The following is a 12,351-nucleotide window of genomic DNA, read 5'->3' on the forward strand; positions in this document are numbered from 1 at the left end:
GTATGAAATGGAATGAAAACCTATGGATTTTCTCCTTGAAGCAGTTGTAAGTAATCTTCTTGTAAATAGAGCAGTTCTAAACAGTGGGAGCAATACCACTAGGGAAACAGTCTGTGGGCCGCCACATACGTGAAATGAGTTGGCATAATCGGTAGGGCAAATAGTTATGTTAAGTTAGAAATCTGGGTTTGATTCCTGGTCTAACCCTAATTTCTAATGGTTACTGGATATTCATTATATTGTCACAGAAGAAGCTGACAAGGGAATCTCCCCATTGCACCCCCCTCAGATTTAGTTATAAGTTGACACAGTGGATAGGCCTTGAAAAACTGAACACAGATCAATCGAGAAAACAGGAAGAAGTTGTGTGGAACTATGAAAAAAATTAGTAAAATATACAAACTGAGTAGTCCATGGGAAGATAGACAACATCAATGACAAATGAACAAGGAGCGCCGTGGTCCCGTGGTTAGCGAGAGCAGCTACGGAACGCGAGGTCCTAGGTTAAAGTCTTCCCTCGAGTGAAAAGTTTAATTTTTTATTTTCAGTTTATGTGACAAACTCTTATGTTTTCATCACTTTTTTGGGAGTGATTATCACATCCACAAGAAAACCTAAATCGGGTACGGTAGAAGAATCTTTTTACCCATTCGCTAAGTGTACAAGTTAGGTGGGTCGACAACATATTCCTGTCATGTGATGCACATGCCGTCACCAGTGTCGTATAGATATGTCAGATGTGTTTTCCTGTGGAGGAATCGGTTGACCTATGACCTTGCGATCAAATGTTTTCGGTTCCCATTGGAGAGGCATGTCCTTTCGTCTAATAATCGCACGGTTTTGCGGTGCGGTCGCAAAACACAGACACTAAACTTATTACAGTGAACAGAGATGTCAATGAACGAACGGACAGATCATAACTTTGCGAAAATACAGAAAGTAAAATTTTCAGTCGAGGGAAGACTTGAACCAAAGACCTCTCGTTCCGCAGCTACTCACGCTATCCACGGGACCACGGCACTCCTTGGCTTACATTCTCCTTGATGTTGCCTATCTTGCACATGGACTACTCAGTTTGTATATTTTACTAATTTTTTTCATAGTTCCACACAACTTCTTCCTGTTTTCTCGATTGATCTGTGTTCAGTTTTTCAAGGCCTATCCACTGTCCAACTTATAACTAAATCTGAGGGGGGTGCGATGGGGAGGTTCCCTTGTGAGTAGCACAGTCGTCGTAGTGTAGTGGTTATGGCACTAGACTGTTGCATGGAGTGTCACGAGTTCAAAACTGAAATGTAAAATTTTAATTTCTATATTCAGTTAGAGTACATTCTAGAAGTATCCACAGATGGCAAGAATCATTGTACTGGAATGTTCTGTAGCTGTATATATATAATCATATGTTTTCTGGCCGGAGGCAGTTCACTCCGCACTCTTGTATGTGCAAGTGCTGAATAAACCTTCGTTAAGTTAGTGTTTGTCATTCATCTGCTTACACCTTCTTTTAAGTGACAATATTGCAGGTTCAGCATGTCTGAAAGGATTTCACGGGTATCATTCCATGTCATTGCATATTATTGATGAAATCTCCATTGAGCCGTTTATTTATTTTCAGTACATTTAATGCATTTCATAATATTGCTTGCAGCATGTTAGGCCACACTCCTTCACCTATAAGGTGAATGTTTGCAAATTCGGGGTTAGAGTCCCAATCTTACACAAATTTTCAATTGTTCCTATATATTCATTAGATAATTTGTGTTTAAGTAACTCATCATCTAATGGATACTGCTGTCTTTCTCAGTACCTCTTACATTATTAATTTATGGTATCAGTTGGATTGCCTTCAAAGTTTTTTCTTCCTCATTGCATTTGAATCCTCAAGAAATCATTTACAGGTAACTGTGCAGTATTTCATTCCCATCTTTAAAGCTCTAGTATTTAGGAAAGGGAGCAACTTATGTACAGGCAGGATTGGAAGGAGAGATGGGTAACCTCCCCTTATTGTGATGTAGTACTGCTGATGAAAGAAAAGGATTTTGTGTTGTGCTGTGTGCAAAAAAATGTGTGGAAATTTGTAATTCGTACCAAGACTACTTCCACATGGTATGTGGTGGCATTACTTTACTTTTGAGTCCATATTACAGTCATCGAGTTCACATAGCAAAGCTCCACATTTTACTTAATGTAATGGAGGTAGTAGCACATGTGGATGTAGCTTTAGAAAAGAAATTTTTATTGTAAAACTTGGAGGCACAGTACTATCCAGCAGCTTCATAAATGGAGCACCAGCACATCTATCCATTCTAATGCTCTCCAATGTGGGCTAATGATAATTCCACTGCTTAGATTGTATCTTACTTAACATGTAACTTTTACAAGCAGATTGTCTTACAACTAAATATCTGGAACATTAGCTGCTGTTGCCTTTTTAACTACAGTTATTCACTTTCTGTTCTTTCTCCATTGGTAAACAAATGGTGTCAGATTGTAAGGAAGGAGAAAGCCAGTTGTTTTTAGTAGAGAATCTGCTTCCACTGCCTTGTGTTAGTTGTAGATTTTAACATTCTCCTTACAAGTAATAAAATAACAGTGTCTCTCCACAGACTTAAAAAAAGTCTACTAAGCCCCATTTTTTATAAGCAAGTTATATGTGGTAGTTGATACGAGGAATCTGTTACAGTTTAAAGCAGCTCAGCAGACAAGCCAGAGTTACTAAAGTCTTGCAAGTATTTGCAGCTGCAAGTGTTCTGTACAACTTGAAATATTAGCAACACAGTCTCCATAAATTGTGGTGTTTTGCCCATAACAAGGCAGTTAACAATTAAGTTGATCAGTGAAAAAAGTGGCAAGTTGTGTGATTAGTCATAATAAGGCTCAGTAGCCATCTACTCAAAAGTGTAATTTGCAGCACATGCTGTACTTGTGATTTTGATCCTGTTTAGGCGAGTCAGTAACACAAAGTAAAGCAAAGCATTTGCATCTTCTGTCATTGCTAAGTAAGAGGAATGAGTAGTGTTAGCCGTGGACAGTGCAGCATTAGATAAGTGCTGTATGACTTGGATCACACTGTGTAACTTGATTTTTTCCCATCGTGTATGAAGTGCATTAAAGCTTGAAACAATTTGCTTATTATCACGTAACCATAAGCTACATTTGAAAAATTATTTACTGTTACAAAATCTATCAAATGAAATATTTTTAATTCTTTCTAGGTACAAACATTGCTCCTGATGAATTTATTCAGCCTGAGTTATCCATGGATTATGATGGCAAACGAGATCGTTGGGCTGGCTATGATCCATCAGAACATAAATCAATCATTGAAGAATATCAAAAAATAGAAGAAGCTAAAAGGCAGCTGAGGGCAGAAAAACTAAACTCAAATGTCGATGGAAATGCTGAGGTAAGACTTGTACACTCATGAGCAGTTAAATTGGATACATTGACCTATTCATGGTAGTGTCTCATTTCGACCTGAAGACAGCTGCACTCTATACTAAACTGAAATTGTTACAGAGCCATTCTGTACGGTAACAGCACAACTATTGCTCATATAGATCCATTGGACACGAGTCTGACAAAAGGTACAGTCCATTTGTACAATGCTGTAGGTTTCAAAATGGATGTACTTTATGAAGCATTGGATTCATTTATTAGTTTACAGTGAATGAGAGTGGCATGTGTATGAGAGCCTTCCATTTCATCCCATGTAAATGTGCACCACAAAACAATACCTCCACCAGCAGCCTGAATGGTTTCCTATTGGGAACCAAGTTGCATCGCCTCAGCATGACCGAGTGGGGTGATGCAGTGGTTCGCACACTGGACTCGCATTCGGGAGGATGACGGTTCAGACTCACATCCGACCATCCTAATTTAGGTTTTCCGTGATTTTTACTAAATCGTTTCAGGCAAATGCCGGGATGGTTCCTTTGAAAGGGCATGGCCAGTTTCCTTCCCCATTCTTCCCTAATCCAAGCTTGTGCTCCATCTCTAATGACCTCGTTGTCGAGAAGACGTTAAACACTAATCTCCTCCTTGTCCGCCTCAGCATGGTGCATACTTTGGAATACTGTGAGTGCTCGGGGGAACTGCTTCTCATTGTCTCCAGGGCCTTTGACTTTGTGTGGCATGAGGGCCTCCTGTGCAAACTATTTGCATTGGTGGTACCAATGCTACATGTGAGGCTCATTAGATCCTACCTCAAGGATAGGACTTTCAACATTAGTGCCGGAGATCACACATCGACAGTTGCGCAAATACTAGGAGTGGTGCTGCAGGAGTCCATCCTCAGTCCCATGCCATACTCCCTCTACTCCTCAGACATGCCAAAGATGGATGGAGTTGCATTAATGATGTACACAGATGATATGGCTCTGTACATGAGGTGTCTCAACGCAAATGTCATGCGCCGCCAACTGCAGATGGCACGTGATGCATTCGGAGCATGGTCCACTAAGTGGTGCCTGAAATATAATGTCACAGTCAGGCCCTGATAATTAAAAGGAAAAGAGTATCTGTATACCTTCAGCCAGTGCCGATCATTGCGGGGGAGGGGAGGGTGTCTCACACTGCACACTATCTGGGTGTAATGCTTGATAGGGGCCACACATATAAGAAGTCTGGCCCAAAGCTCTTAGTAGACTGCAGGCACTATGTCAGGTACTGAATCCTGAATCCACCCTACTCTCAAGCTGCATCTAGCAGTGATTTGCCAAGTGCTAGAATATGCAGCCATAGTGTAAGGAAATGGAGCAGACTGTCACATTCGATGTCTGCAATGGCAATGCATCTCCTATACAACTTCTTGATGCAGGAGCTACATAAGCTCACTCTCATCCCTGTGATAAGAGATAGGATTAAACTGATTGCACAACTGTTCTACAAAAGTCACTGCAGTCAGCAAATAGCTTGTCTCAAACTAGGTAACAAGCCACACAGATAGGGTGCTACCTGGTGGTAGGGTCTGTTCTGGAAATAAGGCTGTTGTAGCAGAATAGGTTGAAGCACCAACACATTAAACTACTCATAAGCACAAAAAATTACCCAAAAATTTTGTTAATGTAGAAGGCATAACAAATTAGAAAATACAGGAATACTGAAAAGAAATTTAGCCTACCCAACGTAGACAAGGTCAGAATCGAGCCTGATGTGGTTTTCAAAGTGTTCCTACCTACCCTCATTGTGCAATAAAAACTATTCTACAGTGATGAGTGCACTTTTTCCAACACTGCATTATATCTAATTCAGTTGCTCATGAATGTATTTGTCTCTCATTGTATGTATAATAAATTAAGAGACAGATCAGAGTGAAGTACTTGCCTTCAAGAGGCAAAATATGTGATAGTGGTGATATACAGTGACAGCACTGTCCTAGGTCTCAGAACTATTAGTTCCTTCCTCAGGGAGGAGGAAAGGTTAGGTTGGTGAAGGTTTTTTTTAATGGAGGGCAGGTCATGTGTGCTCCAGGATGAGAGGGGCCTGCCTATAGTGAGGATGAAGTGGTGGCTGATCTGCCCTTACTTTTTAACCTTCCCCAACCCCCCCCCTCCCTCTCTCTCTCTCTCTCTCTCTCTCTCTCTCTCTCTCTCTTCAGTGTCATCACTTTAATTTTTGTATGTGTCTGTTGGCAGTACTAATATTTTCCCTGTTGCAGGTGGGTATGACCAGCAGTTAAGTCTCATAATTTATTAGTTTCCTTGGTTGAATTTTCTGTTTGATAAAACTTCATGTATAATAATCAGTCTGTTTGAAGTAAAAAGAAGCTATGGTGTAATTGAGAACTACAAAAACTGCAAGGATAGATAAATTGCTGGACTGGAAATTAGTTTTTCTTTTCTTTTTTATCTACCTACATTGCAGTACTCGTCTGTGCTCCATTTAGGGTATATGTAAGTAATTATACTGAAATGGTCATTAATAGTACTGAAGTGAGGTCTTCAGGATGCTGTGTACACTTTTGATGTACTTAAAATAATACAGTTGTACTCTGACCAGATAGTAATAGTTATTTATTGCAACGTTGGACTTGCTTTTGTAAATAGGAAGTAGGCATCCCCCAAAGAATCATTAAGACACACTCACTACATAGGGTACAGGTGTAAGGTCTGTGAGAAAAGAGTGGAAGCAGTGATACCAAAAAGGTAGCCATTCTTTCTGTTATGATATGTTAAAGAGAATGGCATGTTTGAGGTCAAATCTGTCTCTCCATGTCTGTGAGAACCTAACTGATAACATTAAATAGCGGTATCCTTGATGTGGGGAAAAATCTAACTGAACACATTGGGATTATGCTGACGTAGCACTCACATTGGAGGAGAAGTGTTTATATCCGCTGTTAAGTATTCTGCACACGCCCCGTATTACCACGCCATTACTACGTGCCGCTCAGCTGCTTGTCACAATCTTTCATACAGTGTGCTCCTGATTATTCGTGTGCAGATTACTTGGTTTGTGGCTTATTTAGAGAAAGAGACGTGCCGCTCAGCTGCTTGTCACAATCTTTCATACAGTGTGCTCCTGATTATTCGTGTGCAGATTACTTGGTTTGTGGCTTATTTAGAGAAAGAGAGAGATAGAGATGAAGCAAGCAAGCACTTGCTTAGAGAACACGGGAACCGACAGCACTGGTTGCCAGCTGAAAGGAGCAGTGGCAGATGCTAAGCCAGACTGACAGTAGAAGACAGCTGCTCCAAGCTGCACCTGGGCCCTCACAGATGTCAACAGTCGAAGCTGCTGCTGCTGCTACTACCTGTCCAGTACACATTGCCGTGAATAAAGTGGAACTTCGATTTTACATTTTTCGCAGTTCTACACCATAAATTCATAGCCGCTGAAAAAAACCCATATCAGTGCTAAAATTTCTCAGATTGTAGGTTTCTTCCTAGTAAGGTTCATCTCTGCTCTAAATTCTTACTTGACATCTTGCTTGACCTCATCTGGTTCTCTTGCTATTGACGTCTGATGTGATTGAACGAGTTATAAATGGCACAGAAGAGAGACTGTTCACACTGCAGGTTGTGGTGGAGTTAAAAGAATATTTTCAGCCGTTGCGGATAGGGGAGATGTGAAAGAGGAAATGCTGACATAATACACAGTTGATGTTGCCAACGTAACTTGAAACATTTAGCTTCATTGCGCAATTATGATTTAACTACTGCTAGGTTGCAATGGAAAAACAGTACAGTTGATGTGCAGTGCTCCTGACCGAACACAATATCTTTACTTGCGCCACGTATAACTCAGGCTCACCTTTTTACATGTATTTCCAATGTACTGTATTCAGCAACAATATCAGTCTTCAACCTTTTAAATTCAGACACTGAGTCTGAAAGGATATTCTCAGTCAGAATAAAGTAAATGTCGGTCATTTCCAGCTAGTGAGCTCTTACTGGGTGGTGACTTGGTAACTCGCCAACAGCCAAAGCAGCTACCACATCACACTAACACATGTAATAAGTTGATAAACCTTAGACTATGAAACGTTCCAAGTTCCTAACTTACTGAATTATAAAGTATAAACAGGCAAAGGAACTATAAATCCAAGTTGGTGTGAGAATTTTGTTGTTCTCGTAGTCATACATTTTACCAACACTCATAACATCAAATGACGTAACCAGATCTCTAAGCCGTAAACAAAAGAGAAAGAAATTTCAAATTTTTATGTCGTATTGTAGACCTATTAGGAAAAAAAATGGATTTTGCCACTTGCAATACTGTAGAGTATGTAATTGACAAGACTATCTCTTTTGCTAATTACATAAGAGGTAACTGAGCCATTTCCCAACACACAACTGCCACAAATTATACCTTAAAGCACTTAGTTTTGAGGTTTCTTTCATTTTATGTTCACCTTGAAAAATTGCAAAAATTTGTAGCCCACATTGCGAAATAAAATGAAAACTGTGAAATACCGTGAAAACAGACACATTACAACAACTCAGATGTTTGTTTTCCACCTGCAGCCCATAGCAATATAGCATGGCGATGTCACACTAATGCAGTTGCTTCTAGTGTATAGTGTGATAAACAGCAAGCTTACTTGGTGGTGTGTTCCAAAGAATGACTGACTGTGATCAGTGTATAGCAAATGGACTGACCATGGCTGCCACTTAGGTTTAATTTATATAGTTAAACTTTGTATGCAGTTCACTTCCATGTATTAATTTTACTTACAGCAGCTCTGTGCAGAGCCTATCGATAGACTCCTGGAATGTATCATGCCTCTACCAACTGGAGCCAATGTAGGCCACTCCATTTGCTGTGTGAGACAACACAATCAACACGACATGTTCAGTGAACAATTGTTCATCTTTGTTGCAGTCCTCAATGGTGTTTAATGTGTTGTGCAGCAGACAGATTGTTATAAATGTAATGGATTGCGGGGATAGCGATACACTGAAATCCCGGCAGGATTAACTTTATTTTTTATTTATCGGTATAAATAATTATCACATGTGCGAAGGAAAACTTGTGTGTATATACATGCTTTTGAGAAACCTGTTGTTTTTACACTACAGCAAGTAACTAGTTCAAAGTGCAAATGGCACACATTGAGAGTACTGTAGAATGCTCCACTTCAACTATATGGCACCATGAACAAGGAAAAGTTTACAAGCAATACACTAGAGGTCAGTGCCTCCACATCACTAGAGTATGCTGCTCTGCAATTGGCTACAGATGGAAAAAACATACCCATACGTTAGATTGTGATGTTTTTCACCGTATGTCACAGTTTTTGGTTTGTTCACCATGTTCATCAATTTTGCTTTCTTGTGGGTGAGCACAGAGGAAAGGTCTCGTAAAAAAGCGTGTTTTGACATATAATATGTGGTTGTAGCATGTATCGGAAAGTAGTTCGATTACCTCGTACCTAGATAAAAATTTCAATTTTTTAATAAGTTTATACTTACTATTACACATCTATGGTTTTTTAAAGAATTGATTAAATTAATTACCACAAATTGCTGTATAAACATTGTATTGTAAATATAATTTCCTTCACTTATACAGATTTTATACAATGTATTGAAGAGGATTGCAATTTTTAATCATATGTATATATGTTTTTGCTTGTTTTCTATAGGTTTTAATGTTTTTGATTCTGAATTTTCCTCAATTTTGCGTTGTTTAAGCCTGTTCTGCTTGAAAATGTAAAATAGGGGTTTCACTGTACATGTTTAAAAATATCTCAATTATTCTTGTTTTTCGATCATTCACACATCTTCTCCCCCACATTACTCAGAATATTTGGGGAAAATACTGTATTTCCTATGGCATATACAACAAAGTCTGTAAGATATTTTATAAGAACCTGATTGCTGTCTATAGTTCTTAAAGATTTAATTGAATTCCCTTTGTGTTTGTTGATCATTACTGTAACATCATTCCAAACTCTTGCAAATTTGGTTTCTGAGTGAGATGGTCAGCTTTTAGGAAGCTGACTGACTGAGCGAGGTGGCACAGTGGTTAGCACACTGGACTCGCATTCGGGAGGGTGATGGTTCAATCCCGCGTCCGGCCATCCTGATTTAGGTTTTCCGTTATTTACCTAAATCGTTCCAGGCAAATGCCGGGATGGTTCCTTTGAAAGGGCAGGGCCGACTTCCTTCCCAGTCCTTCCCTAATCCAATGAGACCGATGACCTAGCTGTGTGGTCTCTTCCCCCAAACAACCCAACCCAAACTGACTGTGACACAGTGTAGTTAAATAAAGGAATAGCCTGAAGGGACTCTTTCTGAAACATCCAGGCATAGTTGATTTGGAGGAAAGATGATTTTTTTTTTTTTTTTTTTTTTGGGGGGGGGGGGGCGGGGGGGGCGTTGGTGTGGGGCGGGGGAGTTGTGGAGGGAAACAGAATACCTTAGGCAGGTTCAAAGGGGGTGTGAGGTGCATTAGTTCCGGAGAGAGGAAGAGGCTGTCACAAGATAGTGTGAGAGACGCATGAAACCAGTAAAGAAACAGCAATAACCTCCACAATGGTAACAAGAAAGTGTGTGTGATAAGCAGAAGTAAAAATGTACAAATATCAATTTCCAAAAAAAAAGTTTGAACATGTATGTACATATGTATGTGTGTTTCATTGGAAGAAAACTCAAATTCATTCTTCATTCTAATTACTACAGATGCAGGAATTTGAATATTTGATCAATAGGAGGTTGTTTGGAGATTAGTGACTGAGGTCACTGACTGACTTCACATTAAGACAACAAAGACCAAATAATAACCACTGAAGTAGCATAAAGTCAAAAGGCTTCAGTAACTCGAGAAACTGTTAAGCTGCATCCTATACTTCGCTATGCTGGTTGTATTGATGGTAACTTCGTGCACAGGGCGTTTCACGATTCATATTGCAGACTTCCAGAGATTGTAGAAGGGACTTCGTAGACATCAGTTTTGGTAAAGAACCCACGCCTGCGAATGTACATTTGAGTATAAAATAAATTTGAAGGCTGACTCACTTTCAAACCTAAGAATACATGGTACGCACACACAAATTGAAAAGAGGGTGCCGTCATCAGCCCCTGTTGTAGTTGTACCAACACATACCATTTTTGTCAGACTACAACAATGGCTGTGAAAACTGGTATTTTCACAACTAGGAGGGTTGACCGTGGTGCTCCACGGATGTGCTGCAGTCTCGAATTTGAAGAGGAAGTCTTCATTAGATAGAAGAGAACCTGACAATGAGTACTGGAAACAGTGCCCAAGCCCTGGACTCCTGTAGAGCCTGTTCAGAGCCCATTGTCTCCGTGGTAAATTTCTGGACATGGTAGTTGCTGGCCACAGCTGTACACCTCAGAAACAGGTTCGAGGTGTCACCCACTACCAAAAGTACATCTGAGCCAGCGTGGGACAGCTCACTGACAATTTTCCTGGAAGGTACAGACAAGTGCAGATGTTTTTGAAAACTCCTCCAACATTAGGTTGGTGATGGAGCTACTTGGGGAAATAGTGGCCAGGTCACGGAGGAAAGCCAGTGCCCATTCACTTTTATTTGCTGGGGGATTACGTTCAAGACATGGAGGAGGCTCTGCTGGCAGCAGTTGAGCTCACTGGTCACACCTGATTGCAAATTGTGGGTCATGTTATCACAAATTACTCCAACCATCCTCAATTCCTGTAGGTGGCTGACTGCTTTCAGGAAAACAGCTAGTCTAGCACATGGGATGTAGGCAGAGCTGTTGTTTTGCAGCGTCATTCCCAGAGCAGACAATTGTTGTAGTGACCTCTGCTATCGGTTGGAGAATTATATTCTTTCTCTCCCCCCATAAGTTAGTCAAGCACAGGAAGTGGCTAGTAATGTATCTCAGTATATATGGTATACACATGTGGGTTTTGTTTTTAGGATATAGACATAGTTCCACAGGTCTGATAAGATACATTCTAAATTTGGACAGAGAAGAATATTAAAAAGAGTAAAATTTGTCAAGCCAGATCAGAGGAGGAAAATGTTAATATAGTATTAATTAACTGCAGGGGAATGTTGCAGAACTAATCTTGCTTATGAACTTTTACAGTGCCCACATAGTACTAGACACAGAAAGCTGACTAATGTCAAATGTGAATAGCAATAAAATTCGGATTAAAGATCGGTTGATCACCTGTAGTGGAGGCATGTTTACTGTTGGGGTGAGGAGATAATATCTAGTGAGGTTTATATATGTCCCCAATGTGAACTAATTTGGATGATGATATGTGTTAAAGGTGGCTCAGACGTGGCCACCAGATGCTTTTATAGAGCCCCTGCCTCAGGATCATTAGTGTGAACAATATTTAGCATAAATTTCTTGGTCATATTATAGTATCGTGTGGAGATTTCAGCTTACCAGCTTAAGAAAAGGAGACTCAAGTGATAAAGGTGGATAGTAGGGACGGGGAATCGTGAAGTTATTCTAAATGTCTTATCCACAAATTACCTTGAGAAGCTGATCAAATAAAAGACCAAAACTTGAAGAAAGGTAGGAAGATACTTGTGCTTAGCAAGAGCGACAAGACAGATTTCAGATTACACAAGCGATCAATGCAAAAAGCTCATCTCCAGGACCATAAGTGTAGAACCTCAGTGGACAAAGTTAAAGGGTGTTGTATAATACACCTTAGATAAGTATATGCCAAGCAAAGTTGTGAGGGATGAGAAAATAGGTTTTTTTAGCCAAAAAAGTGGGGAATAATATGGTTAATTGGAGTCCTACGTAAATCAACCTTGTTTCAGAAAAAAAGTTGCATTATTTAATGAATACCCTCTTGTAATTGTAGATGCGTCCCTCTTGTCAGTCCATTGTAAAAATTATCATTATTTCCATAAGAACGTGGTAAACACAGTTCGCTCTGTTCAGTCAAAAGAGC

General features: G+C 39.9%; 1 protein-coding gene across 3 annotated transcripts in view; it reads left to right on the forward strand.

The window, feature by feature from the left end:
- LOC126259949 (pre-mRNA-splicing factor SLU7) overlaps positions 1 to 12,351 on the forward strand; it is a 78,810-nt gene that overhangs the window by 43,162 nt on the left and 23,297 nt on the right. For all 3 annotated transcript variants that reach the window (XM_049957058.1, XM_049957072.1, XM_049957065.1), the window contains exon 5: positions 3,216 to 3,406. In XM_049957058.1, the coding sequence (XP_049813015.1) occupies positions 3,216 to 3,406 (191 nt within the window). The remainder of the gene's footprint in view (positions 1 to 3,215; positions 3,407 to 12,351) is intronic.

This window comes from Schistocerca nitens, chromosome 1 (assembly GCF_023898315.1).
Source record: "Schistocerca nitens isolate TAMUIC-IGC-003100 chromosome 1, iqSchNite1.1, whole genome shotgun sequence".
Classification (NCBI taxonomy): domain Eukaryota; kingdom Metazoa; phylum Arthropoda; class Insecta; order Orthoptera; family Acrididae; genus Schistocerca; species Schistocerca nitens.